We start from the raw sequence: 20631 nt of genomic DNA, 5'->3' as shown, positions 1-20631 counted from the left end.
AATTTGCCAAGTATAGCATTGTTAGAAATGACCTTTCTGTAATGGTTTATCTAACGAAGAAGAAATTCCTACAAGACACTTTGGCCCTGAGTATAATTTCAAGTAGCTAAACACAGAACAAATCAATGGCTTTAATTATCTACTAGCCAAAATTTAACTAAAACTCTTGAAAGCAAAACCCCCAGTAGGGGTCTGTTCAAAAGTGATTTAAAAACATCTAAAACTGCTAAGTTTTCCTGATTCAGAAAAATTTCTTTGAAGTAGGATATAAATTCAAGACCTGGAAGTGCCTTTCATTTCCCATGAGTTCAAATCTATTACGTTCTCAGGGACAATGGGTTTTTCCCCAGGAGGGAAAAAGGAAGAATGTGTGTTTTTTTACCCCAAAGGAATGCTGTCTCTAATTTTTAATTATTGTAGACTTTTTGTATCAGGGCCAAAAGTCAGCAATGTCCATACGATGTTTGGCTTTATAAGTAATAAAGTTAACACATTAATTTCTGTGTGTGTGTGTGCTTACTTGCAAGATTCAGTTAACTCTAATCAGGCAGCAGAGATTTGTTGCAATCTCACTTGGTATGTGTGATTGTGTGTGTATACATATGAGTAAGTAGTTCACCCCACTAAAGATAACGAAATGTCGTTAGAGGTTGAGGAAGGGGACTAGGTAGCAGAAAAAACATGTGCTTCCAAAGTCCTATTACTCTAAGGATAATCTGTGAGAAAGGACAGAGAGAGGTCATCTGTGGTTTGGGTGGTTCCTGTAGAATCAAAAGGAACCAGCACGTAGACCCCCCTGGAATCTCTAGGACTATGATCACACCTGTGATAGCATTTTGGTCCTGGATTTCACACCAAACGAACTTAGCCATCCTAAGATGGTAAGTCTGCTTTTCCTATTTTTACTTCTTTATATAACTTACTTTAAATTTTATTATTTTTTTTAATTCCGGTAGAATTAAATATATTATATTAGTTTCAGGTATACTGTTTTCTTTAGTTATATAAGTGACTTTGTGGCCCTGAAAAGACTGTAGCTATCATAGGAAAGATGACATAAGTAAGTCAAAATAATAATTTTAATACTTCTATGTACACCTAGAGACAAGTTTTAAAATCATCATTATAATCTGTCTCTGTTTGTTATTTCACACATTCAGCATAATTAAGGGTATCTGGCATTTTGTGCTTGTGATTTTATTTATTTATTAAACTTTATTTATTTATCTTTTAGTAATCTCTACACCCAATGTGGGGTTTGAACTCATGACCCCGGGATCAAGAGTCCCATGCTCTTCTGACTGAGCCGGCCAGGTACCCCTGTAGCTGTGATATGAAATAATTAATTAATGTTAGTCTTGTGATTTTTATGACGAAGGTATTTGCTTTAGTTCATAAATAGTGTTTGACTATCTAAAGGAATTGGATATTTCAAGTCTTTATCCTCAGGTTTTTTTAGCACCATTTAACTGCTTGGAAAAGTTTAGCTAAATATCTGTATGATGTAACATGTATGAAGGCCTTGAGATACATTGAAATTTTGTGATTATTGTTTAACATGCTTAACTGAATGTAATTAATTAAGGTGTTCATTATTTGGAGTAAATTACTCTGTTAAACTTATTAGAATACCAACCAAAGATCAAGTAAAAATTTTATAGAAAACTTATATTTGTATGTAAAACAACCAGATATTTAAGGTGAGCTCAATATTTAAGAAATACAAATCTCGTGGTGCCTGGGTGACTCAGTTGGTTAAGTGTCCGACTTCGGCTCAGGTCATGATCTCGCAGTTTGTCAGTTCAAGACCAGCATCGGGCTCTGTGCTGACAGCTGGGAGCCTGGAGCCTGCTTTGGATTCTCTGTCTCCTTCTCTCTCTGCCCCTCCCCCACTCACGCTCTGTCTCTGTCTCGTCAAAAATAAATAAACATTAAAAAAAACAAATACAAATCTTTATGATATACTAAAGATCCCTTTTTAATGTTAAAGAACACAGTTAACAACTAGGCTCTTTTGGGAAACAGATTTCCCCAATTCCTAGCAAATATAAGTGACTGGAATACTATACCAGGTTCAGTGCAGAAAACAGAATTCACTCTAAGTATATGAGTCTAAAGGACTTTGGATGTTCACACACTCATGGAAGAGTGGGAAGAACAGAAGTCAGGAGGCCAGCTGCTACGGTTCCTACCATCACATCTGTCATCGTCATGACTGCCAACACTCGTGAGGCTGGTGACTGGACATTGGTACACTTAACATCTGTTGGGACTTGCTTGCCAAACACAACAATAGCTAGAACATGGCCTCTGTCTTCCTACCCACCTGCATCATGTTGGCAGAACCCCAGCTGCACCCAAAACTCTAGCAGCAGGAGAGTGTAAATGTAGTTCCTTGCATTCTAGCCCCTGTGACACAGGAGGGAATTTACAAGAGGTGGGATGGGGTGCTGGGTGCCCAAAGACAAGATCCATTAAGCAAATTCCACAAATCAATATAGGCCTATTTATTATGACTTGGTATTATTTTCTTTTTTTTTTAATTTTTAACATTTATTTATATTTGAGAGAGAGCAGAGCACAAGCAGGTGAGGGGCAGAGAGAGAGGGAGACACAGAATCCAAAGGAGGCTCCAGGCTCCAAGCTGTCAGCACAGAGCCCGATGGAGGGCTGGAACTCATGAACCGTGAGATCATGATCCGAGCCTAAGTCAGATGCTTAACTGACTCAGCCACTCAGGTGCCCAGTATTATTTTCTAACACTACAATAAGCAGGTCAGAAATTGGATGCCTTTTATCAGAGTTCCTATGGGACACAGGGTATTGGGCAGCTGTAGATGGTTTTCCAGTAGAGGTTTTAAAAATGTCTGTGACCTGGGGTGCTTGAGGCTCAGTCATTTGAGCGTCTGATTCTTGGTTTCTGTTCAAGTCATGATTTCACGGTTGGTGAGTTCAAGCCCCACATCGGGCTCTGCACTGACAGCACAGAGCTTGCTTGGGATTCTCTCTCTCCCTCTCTTTCTCTCTCTCAAAATAAATAAACTTTAAAAACATTAAAAAATAAAAAAAATAGAAATGTTTGTGACCTAAATTAGGCCACCTAATGGCTCTTCATTTTGCAGAAACTGTTTCCTCTTGACATTTGTCAGCAAATACATTGTAGAAAACAGGCTTCTCTAATCACATAGTTTTACAAGGATTGTATTTCACGTACTTTTTCCCCTCTAGGCAATATGACCCAGGGTGTGCTTCCCAGAGGAAAGATGACACCATTTGGCCAAACCTGTACCTTCCAGTTCCCTCTTGAAAATGTATCTTTCTACTGAGCAGAATTAATTCACAATGTGGCTGAAGACTGCTTTGTAAAGTGCCTTATCAACAGAATAAATGAATCCAAGTTTAAAATTAATTCACCAAAGTTACTTCTCTTCTTCTGTATATTGGCTAGCAGTTTAATCTTCTAGGTGGCTTTTTGATCTAGGACAGAAGCACTGTATCTTCTGGTTTGGAAATTTTCTTAATTTGATTTTGCTCTGTATAATAGTGCCGAGAAGTAATAGTTAGAATTAAGTTTGATTGTGAGATATAAAACCTAAAATAATAATAGCTTATACCCAATAAAGTGTATTTCTCTCTCATGTGTGCAGTGTCTGAAGGTGAGTGGCCCAGAGCTCGTATGACCGAATTTCACCGAGATCACTGTGCTGCCACACCAGAGTGTGGCCTTCATCCTTGTGGTCCTGGCAGGGAGTATCAGCATTCCAGGCAGAATGGCTAATGGGGAAAAATGAGGGTAAAGGGCATGTGCCCACGGTCTTCAGGAAGGTTTTGAGAGACTGTAGGATTACACTTCCATGCCACTGGCTAGCATTTAGTCATATGCTTTCAACTTGACTGCCAGCGGGAGCAGGGAAATGCAGTTTTTACTCTGGGTACCATGTGACCTGTCAATACTCTATTGTGTTGGGAAAAGCTGAGAGAGGGTGTAGTGGGGCAATGAGCAGTCTATGCCACATCAAACTTTAATACAAACATAAAACATTTTTTAAAGTTTATTTCTAAGATATAGGGAGACAGAATGTGAGCAGGGTAGAGGCAGAGAGAGAGACATACACAGAATTGGAAGCAGGCTCCAGGCTCTGAGCTGTCAGCACAGAGCCCGACGCGGGGCTCAGACTCACGAGTCATGAGATCATGACCTGAGCTGAAGTCAGACGCTCAACCTACTGAACCACCAAGGTGCCCCTAAACATTTACTTTTGAAGAGTGTCAGAATACTTTTAAAAAAAGATCATTTTTTTTTCAGGAAAGGACATTAAGTTTTACTGTTTGACCTGAAGTGTTATTTACCATAAGTGGCACAAATGCCTTTAACAGAAAAGCTTACTCAGTATTTCCAGCTGGGTTAGCATGAACATATTGTCTCCTGCTGCAACTCTCACAGTAAGGGGAGTCTTTTCACTTTGTGCCCCTAGCAGGTTTCCCTGATCTGAGCTGTTCTAGAGGACAGAGTTTGGTGTAGAAACAGGTCAAGAGACTGGGGTTGTGCATGACGGATCAGAAGAAAAGTGAGCGGGGCCACCTGGGTGGCTCAGTTGGTTGAGCAACTGACTCTTGGTTTTGGCTCAGGTCATGATCTCACAGTTCATGGGATTTGTTTGTGGGATCAAGCCCTGCTTTGGGCTCCGTGCTGACAGCACGGAGCCTACTTGGGATTTCCTCCCTCCCTCTCTCTCCACCCCTCCCCTGCTTGCTTGTGCTCTCTCAAAATAAATAAATAAATTTACCAAAGAAAGTGAGAGAAACCAGGAGGCATGAGGAGGGGCTGGAGGGGGAGAGGAGATTCAGCAGGTGATTTTCCCTCTCTCTTATCACTTCCTGTTTCATCACGATGAAATTTGTTTTCTGCTCTAACAGGATTCCTGGGCCACTGTGAGAAGGAGAATGGAGACAGGAGGAGGAAGTTGAAGTGCTGGGTGCTTCTATAGGAAGTAGTAAAGGCTCCTGTAAGTATTGAGTGCTGAGGCACCAAGAATGATGAAAACATCACCTTATTTTATTCCCTCAACAATCCTGTGAAGCAGTCATTGTCAACTCCACTTCACCAAGGAGGTGAAACACCCAGAAAGTTAAAGTAACTCCCCAGAGTCACACATCCGGTGAGAGGTAAAGTCAGAATTCAAATCCATGTTGTGTCTACTGGCTAAACTGATGTCTCACTGAGAAAATGAGATTATCCAAACACCTCAGGCTCAGGCCAACTTTCTTCCAAGATGGCTTGCTCAATGAAGGTATAACTTGGGTTCCATAATTACTAGTTAAAGGTGAGGAAGGACAGGGGTCAAGAAAGGGAGAATGAAAAAGAGAGGCACCGTACCTCCGAAGTGATTTTACTCCACACCTACTGTTTGGCTGAGCACCTGCTTTACGATCTTCTTTCATCACATTCTCTTTGAAATCACGACTACTGCTTTAACTGCAGTTCCTAGCTCTTCTATCCTCTTTGTCCACAAACCCTCACAGACTTTGTCCTAAATGCAACAGCCACGGCAGCCAAACTCGCACTTTTACCAGCAGTGTTTAAGCGCACACTTCTCTTAGAAGCCAAATGAAGTCAGTTTGCTAACAAATGTATTTTTTCTTCTTTGAGTGTCCCTACAGATGGCAGGCAATGGTGGTTGACTATTCTGCAGCCCTTTTTGTCCTTGCCCAATTAAACCCTGACTTTGTTCAAGTATTCCCCATCCCTGAATTTTGGGGGAGGCAGGCCCAGACTTGGGCGAAATGTGCCTGGTTTGAGAAAGGAACAGTAGCTTCATTTTCCTAACTAGGAGTTGAGTTAGGAATTGACAGGTGATATAATTCTGGGTGATATGAAATGAGGGATATCTGATGGAGGCTTCTGGGAAAGTTTTCTTCACTTATTGAAAAAAGGAGGCAAGAAAGGAATGCTTGCTCTTCTGGCCTTAGGACATGGCCCTGAAATGATGGGATGTTTGGAACTGCTACAACCATTTTGTCAACATGGAGACATCAACCAGGGGCGAATGCTGACGAAAGCAGAGCAGAAAGACTAAAGGAATCTAGATTCTTTTTATTTCTTTAAGTTTATTTATTTTGAGAGAGAGAGAGAGAGAGAGCGAGCAAGCGAGCGAGCATGAGCAGGATAGGGGCAGAGAGAAAGGGAGAGAGGACCCTAAGCAGTCTCCACACTGCCAGGGCAGAGCCCAACGCGGAACTCGAACTCAGAAACTGTGAGATCATGACCTGAGCCGAAACCAAGAGTCAACGCTGACCAACCTACCCAGGAGCCCCAGAAATCTAGATTCTTTTTTTTTTTTTTAAATTTTTTTTTCAACGTTTTTTATTTATTTTTGGGACAGAGAGAGACAGAGCATGAACGGGGGAGGGGCAGAGAGAGAGGGAGACACAGAATCGGAAACAGGCTCCAGGCTCCGAGCCATCAGCCCAGAGCCTGACGCGGGGCTCGAACTCAGCCCAGAGCCCGACGCGGGGCTCGAACTCACGGACCGCGAGATCGTGACCTGGCTGAAGTCGGACGCTCAACCGACTGCGCCACCCAGGCGCCCCTAGATTCTTGATGACTTCAATGAGCTGCTGAAATAAGCAAGCCCAAGCCTGAACATGGTCTTATTGTTACATGACATAAAAACATTAATTGTTTAAGTCACTTGAGTTGAACTTTTTTGTACCTAAATGCAAATGAAGCATTGTAAGTGATAAAGTAGGAGAAACAGGACAGGAGATGAGGAACTGGGTCACAGTAGGTGTGAGTCACCAAAAGAGGTGGGAATGTGCTACTTAATGTCACACGTAATTCTTATAGAAAGCTGTTCAGGCAATACCACAAAAATAGATTACTTCTATATTTTAAATTAGGACCTGCAAAAATCTCCAATTAGAGCAAGAGGTAAAACAAATTCACGAGGAAAAATGTTTTTGTCAGTTTTCTAAATATTAAAATTTTTACACACTCTTATTAAAGGATATCAATTGTGACAACTCCCTCTGGCTAAAAATGAAGGTATCTTCTTAATAATCCTCTGCCTCTCAGGCTAACCATTATTGTTTTATGAGAAAGCCCTATTCCAGAAGATCTGTAGGAGTCTAGAGCTGCCCAGCTGTCACCCTATAGCATGATGAAGTTCATTCTCCAGGAAATGAATTTTCTTTTCCCAGATAACGCAAAGGATACTTTTAACTGTGCAAGTGTCCATCACAGGGAAGTCAGTTTCGTTTTGATCTGTGAGCACTTCCTTATAAAAGTGCATCTCACTGGTCCTTAGCTCTAGGAATAAATGTTCAATACATGTATGTTGAAAGATAATTAAAAGTGGAACTCTTCCTTTTTTTTTTCCCTAAAGTAAAACACCCAAAGGATTAGTTGTTACTGGGAAGAACATCCTATTATAGTTGTAGGAAAATCTGCAAGTTTGGACCTGTTTTTTATTCCTTGCCAGATGCATTGTATCTTAGTAGCTTAGAGGCAAAATTCAGGCTTCTGAGAGATTTAACTGCTTCTTGGTGTGAGATTTATGACAAGGTTTGATCAGCTGGATGTAGGAATGTCTGTTGCTGCCTCAGCCTGCTCCTCTGGGCTAATAACTGCCTTCTGAGTTACTTTCCTGTCTGCAGATTCCCGCCACACTCCAGGTGGGAATGAAACAACATGTTGAAGAAGCTTCTGAGAAGTCTTACAATCAATCTTTGTATAACTCAGCCCTTCCCAAACGTATTTGATTATGGGATATTCCTTTTCATAGAACACCTGTAAATACCTCCCCAAAGACTTGTGTCCTGAGGAACAGACATTCAGAATCATTTGTCTGGACTGTTTGTTTTCCTCATTTTTACCTGGTCTTCTAAGGTGTGTGTGTGTGTGTGTGTGTGTGTGTGTGTGTGTGTGTGTGTGTGTGTGTGTGTGTTCTGGGGGTGGAGGAGGTTGGGGCTTTTAATGAACCAACCATATCTGAAAAGACAAACTCAAAAGAGATGGATTAAAAAGAAAAGAACCTCCAAACCAGAGAATTCCAAGTAATGTAAGTTAGCATTTATTGGCTGCATACTGTCAGACGCTTTTTAAAATTTTTTAAAAATATTTCGTTTTGAGAGAGCGAGAGAGACAGAGTGTGAGCAGGGGACTGGTAGAGAGACAGAGGGAGACAGAATCCCAAGCAGGCTCCAGGTTCTGACCTGACGCAGGATCATGACCTGAGCTGAAGTCGGATGCTCAACCAGCTGAGCCACCTAGGCACCCCTGTCAGACACTGTTTTAAATACTTTACAACTATGAACACATTTAACCCTCAAAAGAACCCAGTGAAGTAATTCTACTATCATTCTCATCTATCAGATAAAGAAGGCTGAGACTCAGAGTGAGTAAGAAATTTACCCCAGCTATCAAATGGGGAAGTCACACTTTGTGCTCAGACTGTCTGGTTCTACAATCAGTCCTCTTCACCATTATGTCAGACTGTCCGCTTAACTCTTCAAAGAGATCCCCACATTCCCCAGCATGGAGACACATTTTCCATTTTTGGTCTCCAAGGAACCCCTGGTGAGGAGCTAACCCACCTGGCTTTATATGGCCTGCCAGCACTTTTGGGCTGTGTTTCTTTGGAATGTAACCTCTCTGCTTCACATCATTTTCATGTATAAAATGTAAAAAAAAAAAAAAAAAAAAAAAGAAAAAGAAAAAGAAAGGAGTATATACTTCACAAGGAGTCTGTGAGTCTGTGAGGGGTGCTCCATACATGTCACTACTGTCTACTCAGACCTACTCTCCCAGGTCTCTACTTACCGGCCCTGGTGTGTCCTCTACTTGGTTAGAGTAAGACTGCCAACTTTTATACAATGGTCCTTCAGGTATTTAAAGACAGGTAACATGGCACCTTTCTTCCAGGCAAACTATTGCTGGATTCTTTAACTGTGTCTCCTGACTATGGCTTCAGAATGCTTTCCCTTCAGCTCTTAAACAGCTCTTTTACTAACGTACGGCATTTTGATCTCTCTTTCCTGAATATGTCATATGAAGAGTTTTCCTTTTTCTTATAGTCCTTAAAAGGTTGAAGTTTATTTCATGAGAGATGAAAACTGTCAGGACCACTGTAAACTAAAACGTTACATCTAAAGGAGAATTTTATTTGGAAAATTCTGTTTCCTTTTTTAAAATTTATTTTCTCTTCCACAACAAATACTTTAATGCAACGGTTACTGGGGTGAGTTACAGGGTGATGCTGAACTGAATGAGTGACTGCATATTTTTCTTCTCTGTCACTTTAAGGAGGAACTGACCAGATGCCCTCTAAATTCTGTCTTAATCCTCAGATCCCGATTTGAGGCTTCTGCAATTTTGTTCCAAGTACAAACATGCTGAAGTCATCCCCATCTCAAAGCATAAGTTCTTTACACATTTTAGAGGAAATTTCATTTATAACTACAGTACAAATAAGTTATATGTATATGTATATAAGGATATACTTAAATATATGTATTTCCTATTTCCTTTTTTTATTCTAAGAAATTGCTTCTTCGGAGGGTGATTGCATTTGTTTTAAAGAGGTTTATCTATCTTCTAATGCTGCTTCTTTTCCTGTTTGACATGTTAATCCCCTATCTTGCCAGATAACCCTTTGGTGACTTCCATCAGATATAAACAAATGCTTCCAGCGATGGAAATCCAGGGCAGCAACCTTCTATATTCCAGAATGCCATTAAGAATTCTTGACAAGGCAGCAGCCCTTTGGAACTCTCAGCACAAATACACGAAAAGACTCTGCTCAGCCTGTCAGTTCCCTTGATGACACGGGCAAGGTCAGGATATGCATTAAAAAAAAAAGAACTTTTTGTGTGGAACTGTGATCCAAATGGATATTCAACCACACAAGGATCTCAGAGGTGTCTACAGAGTAAAGTAGTGAGGTTTTGGTAATCAGGGTGAACAAAGCAGGACATGAGGATCAGACAGAGTCTATCCTTTCAGGGTCACAGACCCACTCAAATTTACTAAAATCTAACACATTCGTAGGTCTCTCCTTTTTTACAAGCTTTAGTCATTAGCCAGTCCCATTTTCTTATAGGAAGTATTTGTTAGTAAAGAATTTAGGCATTAATTAGGGAAGGAATAGAAATAATTACAAAGTATTAAATCCTTAGCAACTGAAGTTTATAAGGTCAAGTCCTCAAATGTCATGTCAATCATACCACATATACCACAATACACAATAATCAGACATACACAGATACCAATGCAGGCAACATTATTTTGCCTCCTTTCGTGTTTAAAGTCATTGAAGGCTTTACTAGTGCTTTAAAAACCATAGAAACTTCTTGAACATACTTCAGTTATCTGGAGGAATAAATATGCTCCAAATGCTGTACTCATCAAAACTCTGAAAAAACAGATGATTTCTCTCTTTGGTATTTAAAAATTGACATCTGGGGGCGCCTGGGTGACTCAGTTGGTTAAGCGTCCGACTTTAGCTCAGGTCATGACCTCACGGTTTGTGGGTTTGAGACCCATATCAGGCTCTGTGCTGAAAGCTCAGAACCTGGAGCCTCCTTCGGATTCTGTGTCTCCCTCTCTCTCTGCCCATCCCCCGCCCGTTCTCTCTCTCTCTCTCTCTCTCTCTCTCTCAAAAATAAACATTTAAAAATTTAAAAAAGAAATTGGTATTTAATTTCATTTTGAACTAGGTTAGAAACCTAAGTCTTCTCCATTGAGCTTTTAAAATTAAAATAATTTTAATGCCTAAATGTAATAAAGACTTAAGCACACATTCAAATTGAAAATGGGAATTTATTTTCTATTACACTTTTCTGGCCAAAAGGAGCTGAAAGACATTTTTCCTTCCTACTTTCTTACAGCAAACATTGTTGGATTTTTTTAAAAAAAGCAAAATATAACAGAATTGTAATTGAGAAGACTAATTCTATGGAAATGGTATTAATCAGAGCTCAGTTAAAAGAACACTTGACAGAGTGTTTGCTTCGACAAATGAGGTTGTCAACTTTTCAACATTAGTGTTTCTCATATCATTTCTGGGTGGCCTTGAAATATTTTCCCTCAATATAACGTCTTCATTTTTTGCTCTAGAGTTTCCTTCATTTAAAATAATGGCTTGAGGAAGATCACATGAGATTTAGAGGCTCTGCGCTATTTTTTTAAATGTTGGGCAAAGTTGGGCTGGTTGATAATGAATGCAATTCATTAAAATGAACTGTGTTTTCAGTGCCCTGGGCTCACCCAGCTGTTTGAGAGGTTTTGGTTCCTCTTGGAGTTGAAGAGTATAGAGTCCATTTTTCTATCAGCCCATGGCAGTAACTGAAAAAGTCCAGGAGATAGATCACACTGAATCCTACTATTCAGAAGAGATTTGCATTTAATGGTGTTGTTATTCATATTTTCCTTGAGCAAGAAAAGCATTTACATGGTGTTTAGAGGGAACACTGAATTTCATAAGCACAGTTGCCTTTGAAAAGATTTTTAAAGTTGCTATGATCACTTCATTTCAATTTCACTTTCTTAGAGTCATGCACGCTGTGATCTAAAACTTTTAAGTTCATTTAAAATCAGAGAAAAAATATTCAAGAGGATAAAAACAAGCATAGAGTAAACAAACATATAATTTTGCCATTAAAATTTCTCCTGGATAACTCTGTCAGTATTCTTCGTCATTTCCATTCTGTTTCAACACCGCAGAACCACACACTCATAGCTCAAAGGTGAAACAACATGCATTTGAGTGACAAAACATGGAGACTGGAAAGGAACATAAATGTAAATCAAACTTTTAAAATCCTAGTCATACAATGACTTCGTTCCTTATTCTGTTATGTCCATTCCACATGAATCCACGTTTTGGTTCCAGGAGGCCCTGTGCCATAAGCCCTGATCACAAAGACCACTACTGGTGGAGGATAAAATCAAGCCTGTTACCAGTGTCTACTGGTAGCAAACTTGCAAAAGTCTTCTGGAAAACTAATAGAATTATTATTCTGATTATTTGTGTTCTGGATTCTGGGGACCATGGAAATAGAAAAGGATAAGAAACAGGGCATGCTTTTTTGAGGTTTCTTGGGCTGGGAAGTAGAAAAATAGGTGTTTTCCTCTGGGGCTTTTTTATGGCTGCGGATGGTTGAGATTTCGGAGAGCTCTGTTTCATTTTCTCAGTCTTTAAGGGAGTGGTAGGCTTTGGCAGTCCGGCTGTTGACAAAATCTGTCTTCTTAAACTGAGCCTTTGGAATAAGCAAACATATGTGAAAGGTAACAACACTGTCATCCAAGAAAATGCAGTTTAAAAAAAAATTTTTTTTTGAGAGAGAGAGAGAGAGATGGAGGGAGGGAGGGAGGGAGGGAGGGAGGGAGGGAGGGAGGGAGGGAGAACATGAGCAGGGGAGTGGCAGAGAGAGGGGAGTACAGAGGATCTGAAGAGGGCTCTGCACTGACAGTAGAGAGCCTGATATGGGGCTCAAACTCATGAACCATGAGATCATGACCTGAGCCAAAGTTGGCTCAACCCACTGAGCCACCCAGGTGCCCCAAGAAAACGTTAAATGTTTTTAGTGATCTCTCACCAGGGGACCACTATTATCTGCCTATTAACTGCAACACTCACCTTTCTAGTGTACTTACCTTCTTATAGGCATTATGGAGCTCCGTGTGCGTCCACAGAGAATAGAGGAGAACAGAAGCAGCTTTACTTGCCTTGTTGGAGGCATAACTGAAAAAAGGAAGAAAGCATTCTGAGATCAGTGAGAGTGTGTCAGGCTTCTGGATGCTGCCTCAGACGTTCCATAAATCTTTAACTGCTGTTGCTTGGTGGCCATCCATTAAGTCAGGTCACTCACCATGACAAGAGAATTGGATGGTGAGCTTTGAAGGCCAGGGGCCACACTAGGTTAAAAAAACCACTTTTTTTCATCTTTTAAAACCACTAGCACAGGGCTATCAGTTTGTAGAGCATATTCCTGATATTTATAAGGAATATGTCCTTAGGTTCCATAAATCCTTGAATTAACTTACAAAATAAAATTTGTATATTTGTATACACTATTTCCATTTATTTTATATTACATTAAACACAATTAAATATGTTTATATTAAATATTATACATATACTATTTGTAGAATAGAAATATATTAGTATGTTTATAATATATATTTATAGAATACAAATGCAGAAAAGCAGGACTGAAAAACATATATACCTCCTACACTACTCTATGAATTAGGAGTGATATTTTCAAGTTAATAAATTCTTGAAACATTTAAAATAGTTTCAAAATTTCTTTGTTCTTGTATAGAGCAAATGGAAAATGCACTCCTCTTATATAGCCAAGTCACCACAGAAATGAACACTGTACTTATTAGTTTTTGATGTTTTACTTTTAAATTTGTACTGAACTTCCTATTTCTGGCTAAGGTTCTCTGCTTTCTTAGAGCTCTCTCTTTTCCATCACCTCAAATAGCATACAGCCAAATTTTGTCTTCTAACAAAGAAACAAAGCTTTTTTTCTAATGTTTATTTATTTATTTTGAGATAGAGTGCATGAGCAGGGAGAGGAAGAGAGGGAGAGTGAGAGTCTCAAGCAGACACTGCACTGTCAGGGCAGAGCCCAATGTGGGACTCGAACTCACAAACCGTGAGATCATGACCTGAGCTGAAATCGTTGGATGCTTAACCAACTGAGTCACCCAGGGGCCCCCAAAGAAACAAAGATTTAATTTTTCATATCATGGGCGTTTGTAAACAGGCAACCACGAACTAAAAATGCAGTACTGTATGGAGAAGCACATCTTGGGGTCATTCTTTGGCTAAGAGCCTTTCTCTTCCATACCAGACTTGTATGAAGGGGAAGCCAAATCAGCACCTCACAGATTCTTTTAGTACTTCATGGAGTTCTTGGACTCACTTGCTAATACTGAAGTACCCATAAATCCATGAAAACTATGGGTCTCTGATATCTAAAATTGGAAAGTGTTCTTGAATTGCAAATGTTTTATATTCATAGTTTATCAATTGGTTGTTTGGCACTTTGAAATTATTTATTTGAAAAAAAAAATGCTATATATGGCAACTTATTTCCAGTCTAGCCCTTAAATTACAGGTCAGTTACCCAACACTCTCACAAGGACGGAAAAGCAGGCACATCTGGTAGAAGCTCCTTGTTGATTTTTTTTTTTTTTTTTCCAGACAGGGCATATGAGGACTGGTTCACAAATGGATGGACACTCAAGGCAAAAAGGAAGTAACAGAGTCAGACATCCCCATTTGTTGCTAAGCTATAAGAAGTTTGCAAAAGTTCTCATGTGCTTATGTCTGAATACTCAAATAATTAAAATCATAGGTCTTACTGAGATTTGCTTAGGAGCATGGATGACTACTTGGAATAGTCATTTCTGTTTTATACAGTAATCATTCAATCTTTCCACAAATTAAGTAACTGCTCTCTGCCAGGCGCTGGGGACAGGTGGATACTCTGACTTGGGGAACTCACATTCTAACCAGTGCTCCGTTTTATCCTATGACTCTGAATATGGTCTTCCTTCCCTATGAGGCTTGCCAGAGTGGGGCTGCAGAGCACAAGTACTACAGGATACCAGAGACCCCTAGGCTTGCCCCTGTGTGGCCAGGCACACATTTGTCTACCATAGGTAGAGTCTGTTTGCTTTGCAACTCATTATAATTGGGCTGTAACATTTCTTCTCTTGCTTGTTTATAAAAGTAACTTGTATTTAACAAGTCAAACAGTTCAGAATTGTATAAAGAGAAAAATATAATAATCTTCATGTCCTCTTTGGATCCCATGTCTCTAAATTAACTAATAGTAATGATTTTGTTATACAAGGTTTTTCATTCTCTTCCTCACTTTTTTTTAATGGGGAAAATTTAAAGACACAGAAACAGTGATGTGGAATAACTTATATGCATTAGAACTTCTCAAAAGGGAATAAGACGTGGAAGAGATGTGATAGAGAAAACCAAGAAAGCAAGAATTTGATTATGTTGCCTCCTACTTCTTGTGTTATCACTGCTTCTTTTAAGCCACTGGGGTGATACTGGCTCCAGATTTAAGTGAGGAAAAGGGCAATCCCTGTCCATAGGACTTCCACGTTGCCTATATTCCACTATTCTTAAATCATAGTTATGGCTCTGGGAAATAAGTGAATTCATTAGGTCAATAAAAGGCTGGAATGTGCTACCCAGAGAAGATATGGCATTTGACTAGCTTGATACTTCATTTAAAAATTTTTTTAATTATTTTTATTTTTAAGGTTTTTTTTTTAATGTTTACTTATTTTTGAGAGAGAGAGAGAGAGAGAGAGAGAGAGAGAAGGGGGGGGAGAGGGGGAGAGAGAGAGAGAGAGAGAGAGAGAGAGAGAGAGAGAGAGAGAGAGAGAGAACACATGAGCTGGGGAGGGGCAGAGAGAGAAGGACACACAGAATCCAGAGCAGGCTCCAGGCTCTGAGCTGTCAGCACAGGGCCTGACATGGCTCAAATGCATGAACCAGGAGATCATGAGCCAAAGTCAGATGCTTAACCGACTGAGCCACCCAGGTGCCCCTAATTTTTTAATTTTTAATTTTATTTTTGAGAGAAAGATTGAGAGAGAGTATGAGAGCGAGCATGAGCAGGGGTGGGGGGGCAGAGAGAGAGAGGGAAACAAAGAATGGAGACAGGCTCCAGGCTCTGAGCTGTCAGCACAGAGCCTGATGCAGGGCTCAAACTCACTAACTGTGAGACCATTACCTAAGCAGAAGTCGGACACTTAACCAACTGAACCACCCAGGTGCCTCTAGCTGGATACTTTAGAAGAGAATGGGCAATTATTGGGCTTGGAGAATTCAGTCTTTCACTTGCTTGATTACTAAGGATTGAACCAAATGATTTGGCCCAGCGTTATAATCTTGCTCTTTGGCCACGTTACCCATGGTCCTCAATGATTGCACATTCACAGCTAGATTTACAGATGGGTGTTGGGAGTGGTAGTGAGGAAAGGGAAGAGAGCCAACAGGCAGATACTACAGGACTTACACATCGCCTGAGCTGATAGTCATGATTTTCTGCAGGCCCCCAGTGTTTAGAAGGTCCCGTGCATTCTGGTAACTATTTTGGATTATATTGTTCAATGTGTAGCAGGCAGAGGCTGTAGTCTCAATGAGAAGGTCAGTACTCGGGACTGTGTCAGGAATTATGGAAACCAAATCAGGTAGAGTTTCTTTGGCTATAAAATGAAAGAAGAATACTTGATTAAAAAGGTTGTCTCTTAATCCGAACATCCCAAGATATTTTGGGTAAAGAATATTTTAAAAAGAAACACAACTGGTTAAGAAATATATGGAAAGATGTAATCTCTCTATTATTCAATTTTTAAAAAGATTCTTAAAAAGAGGATACTCAGTGCTCAGTACACTGGAAATCTTTTGATAGAAATGACAATGACAATTTGACAGAAACATCAAGAATTTAAAAAACTTTCACATCCTTTAATTTAGTAATTCCACTTCTGGAAATTCATCCTAAAGATATCACTTTAAAAATAGAAGAAGCTTTATGCAGAGATTTTTATTATAGTATTATCTATAAGTGAAAAATGATAAAATGCCCAAGTAACTCAGTGATAGGATACTATCAAAAACCAAGCTGCAAAGAATATTATACATCCCCCAAATATTTATGAAACATAAGAAAATATTTGTTAATATTCTTTATGAAAAATTAATATACTTAAATAATCCATAATATAAACATTAGAAAATATGCAAAAGAAACCTGAGAAGAAATACACTAACATATGAATAGGACTTGTTCTTCTACAACAATATTGACGGTGATCGAAAATTTTTTAAAAAATTATCTGTACTGCTTAGTTTCATCAATGTACAAATAATACTAATATTTAAAAAGGAGAGGGGCGCCTGGGTGGCTCAGTTAATTAAGCATCCGACTTCGGCTCAGGTCACGATCTCACGGTCCGTGAGTTTGAGCCCCGCGTCGGGCTCTGGGCTGACGGCTCAGAGCCTGGAGCCTGCTTCCGATTCTGTGTCTCCCTCTCTCTCTGCCCCTCCCCCGTTCATGCTCTGTCTCTCTCTGTCTCAAAAATAAATAAACATTTAAAAAAAAAATTAAAAAAAAATAAAAAGGAGAAAAAAACTATTTTATTTTTTCACTCTGTATGTAAGTTCCTGGCTATCTATTTCTCCTGCTTCTATTTCTCCTCACAACTCTTGAATACAGTGTTGTGTTTATCATGGTTGTATAATGAAAACTTCTGCTTAATTTTCTTTAAAAAATTTTTTTTTAAATGTTTATTTTTGAGAGAGACAGAGTATGAGCAGGGGAGGGGCAGAGAGAGAGGGAGACACAGAATCTGAGGCAGGCTCCAGGCTCTGAGCTGTCAGCACAAAGCCCGACACGGGCTCAAACTCACCAACTGTGAGATGATGACCTGAGCCGAAGTCAGACGCTTAATCAACTGAGCCACCCAGGTGCCCCAATTTTGTTGTTTTTCATCTGAGTTTATGTGGCACCCTGAACTGCGCACTTCTCTAGAATACTGGATTGTAATTAGTTATGTGCCTGTCTGAATTCCAAGTAGGGCTATGGGCTCCTGAGAACAATTACCAAATTCATCTCTGTATTTCCAGCATGAATCACTATGCCTAGAACAGAGAGGTGTGCAAAAAAGGAAGTGAACAATTGTCATCCTTTGATAATATGTGGACCTGATTGACAGGAAAGACACACCTTCTGCTCAAAGACCTGAACTCTGTTTTCCACGGTTATTAAAGCATCACAGCACAGTGTTTAGAGCTCAGAGCTCAGTCTCTGAAGCCACATTTCTTCCGTTTCAGTCCTGCCTCTGCCACGCAATGGCTGTGTGGTTTGGGCAAGCTGCTTAACCTCTCAATGCTGCATTTTCCTAATCTATAAAATGGAATAATAATAGTATCTACTTCACAGGGTTGTTGTGAAGGATTAAATGAGTTAATGTGTTAATTGATCACAGCACCCTGCAAGTAGTAATCTCCCAATAGAAACAAATTATTATCAGAAGGCTTCCTCCTTTTAATGTTAAATCACAGAATTAAAGGCCTTGAGAATGTGAATTTTCTTTCCACTGAATTTAGATGGACATCATGGAATTAAGTGAATTTAAGTGTAATTAAAATGAGGGGAGGTTTATCAGTGGATCATCTTACGAAAGCATGAGGCTACAAAGAAATAAACCCACAGTTATATTCAATTAATCTTCGACAAAGGAGGCAAGAATACCCAATGGGAAAATAACAGTCTCTTCAACAAATAGTGTTGGGAAAACTGGCCAGCAACATGCAAAAGAATGAAACCAGACCACTTTCTTACACCATACACAAAAATAAATTCAAAATTGATTAAGGACTTCAGTGTGAGACCTGAAACCATAAAAGTCCTAGAAGAAAGCACAGGCAGTAATTTCTCTGACATCGGCCATAGCAACATTTTTCTAGATCTGTCTCCTGAGGCAAGGGAAACATAAGCAAAAATAAACTACTGGGACTATGTCAAAAGAAAAAGCTTCTGAACTGCAAAGAAAACAACCAGCAAAACTGAAGACAACTTTGGAATGGGAGGAGATATTTGCAAATGATATATCTGATAAAGGGTTAGTATGCAAAATATATAAAGAGCTTATACAACTCACCTCCAAAAAACAAATAATCCAATTTAAAAAAATGGGCATAAGACATGAATTGACATTTCTTCAAAGAAGACATATAGATGGCTAACAGACACATAAAAAGATGCTTACCACTGCTTATCATCAGGGAAATACAAATCAAAACTATAATGAAAAACTACCTCTTACCTGTCAGAATGGCTAAAATAAAAAACTTAAGAAACAACAAGTGTTGATGAGGATGTGAAGAAAGGGGAACCCTCGTGTGCTATTGGTGGGAATGCACATTGGTGCAGCTACAGTGGAAGACACTATGGAGGTTCCTCAAAAAATTAAAAATAGAACTACCCTACCATCCAGTAATCGCAGTACTGGGTATTTACCCGTAGAATACAAAAACACTAATTCAAAGGGATTTACGCACTCCTATGTTTATTGCAGCATTATTTACAATAGCCAAATTATAGAAGTAGCCCAAGTGTCCACTGATAGATGAATGGATAAAGAAGATGCGGGGTGTGGGTGTATTATATGAAATATTATTCACCATAAAAAGGAATGAAATATTGCCATTTGTCACAAAAGGGGTGGAGCTAGAGACTATAATGCTAATAAGTAAAATAATTCAGTCAAGGAAAGACAAATACCATATGATTTCACTCCTATGTAGTATTTAAGAAACAAACCAAATAAATAAAGGAAAAAAAGAGATAAAACAAAAAAACAGATGCTTAACTATAGAGAAGAAACTGATGGTCACAAGAGGGGAGATGGGTGAGGGGATGGGTGAAATAGGTAAAGGAATATTAAGAGTACACTTATCTTGATGAGCACTGAGTAAGGTATGGAATTGTTGAATCACTATATTGTACACCTGAAACTAATAGAACACTGTATGGCAACTACACTGGAATTAACATTTAAAAATTGCCAAAAAAATAACAGATAATCTCATCAGAATTTTACAGATAAAAGCCTCATCACAGTTACAGGCTGCATAAAACAAATTGAACAACTTAAAAAAATTTTTTTTCAATGTTTATTTATTTTTGAGAGAAAGAGACAAGAGTATGAGTGGGAAAGGGGCAGAGAGAGAGGGAGACACAGAATCTGAAGCAGGCTCCAGGTTCTGAGCTGTCAGCATAGAGCCTGATGCAGGGCTCGAACTCACGAGCCGTGAGATCATGACCTGAGCTCAAGTCGGACACTTAACCGACTAAGCCACCCAGGCGCCCCAAAACTAACTTTTAGTGCAACCTACTTCATTAGTAAGAGGATTTGGATCAGGCAGGTCACCATAAACTCTGATGTGACTGTAACATAATAATCCTTTGGATCTATTCCATAATGAAGGAGAAGGCCAGACCTATTTAACAAAACACTGGTCCTCCCTATAATGCTCAGTAGGCATCACCTACAGGTTACATGGCACTTGAATTAACAGGACCACTAAAATGACAAACTGGAATAAATATAGATATTGGAATAGAAACTTTCCTCCCTCTTCGCCTTCTTCTTTGACTCCCCTTTCTTCTTTCCTTTGTTTCTTTCTGTTTTATCTTTTTACGGGCTACTGACACACGTTGCACACACATGACATGAATGTTACAACAAGATGAACTATTGGTGATTGAGGAGACTAAGATTGCTACACATGCAATTAAGACATTCTTCTAGATTTGGCCAAGAGTTAGAGATCAGGACTGAGACAAACTCGAGCACACATTATCACAATCTCTAAAACATGCCTGAAATGTAATGAAAAATGTATTTGAAGTTATTCTGTATCATTTGGTTTGCTTTTATTTTGTTAAAATTAACTCTAATAATTTTTAGTTAACCACTAGATGTATGATCCAATTTTAATAGCACGATTTATTTAGTTCTCTCTTTGTCTAAACTTTTATCATAGGTAGATAGGTATAGAGAGATCTCAGGAATAATAT

The 20631-nt window shown here is 39.3% G+C and overlaps 1 protein-coding gene across 2 annotated transcripts in view; it reads right to left on the bottom strand.

The window, feature by feature from the left end:
* Nucleotides 1–10799: 10799 nt before the first annotated feature.
* PKP2 (plakophilin 2) overlaps nt 10800–20631 on the bottom strand; it is a 94538-nt gene continuing 84706 nt past the window's right edge. For both annotated transcript variants that reach the window (XM_019452429.2, XM_019452430.2), the window contains exons 11-13: nt 16060–16249; nt 12656–12743; nt 10800–12258 (exon numbers count right to left, since the gene is read on the bottom strand). In XM_019452429.2, the coding sequence (XP_019307974.2) occupies nt 12190–12258; nt 12656–12743; nt 16060–16249 (347 nt within the window). In that variant the 3' untranslated portion in view covers nt 10800–12189. The remainder of the gene's footprint in view (nt 12259–12655; nt 12744–16059; nt 16250–20631) is intronic.

Source organism: Panthera pardus, unplaced genomic scaffold (assembly GCF_024362965.1).
Source record: "Panthera pardus isolate Hobbes unplaced genomic scaffold, ASM2436296v1 HiC_scaffold_6, whole genome shotgun sequence".
NCBI classification, from domain to species: domain Eukaryota; kingdom Metazoa; phylum Chordata; class Mammalia; order Carnivora; family Felidae; genus Panthera; species Panthera pardus.
Note: the sequence above shows the minus strand (reverse complement) of the source record. Positions and strands in the feature narration are given on the sequence as shown.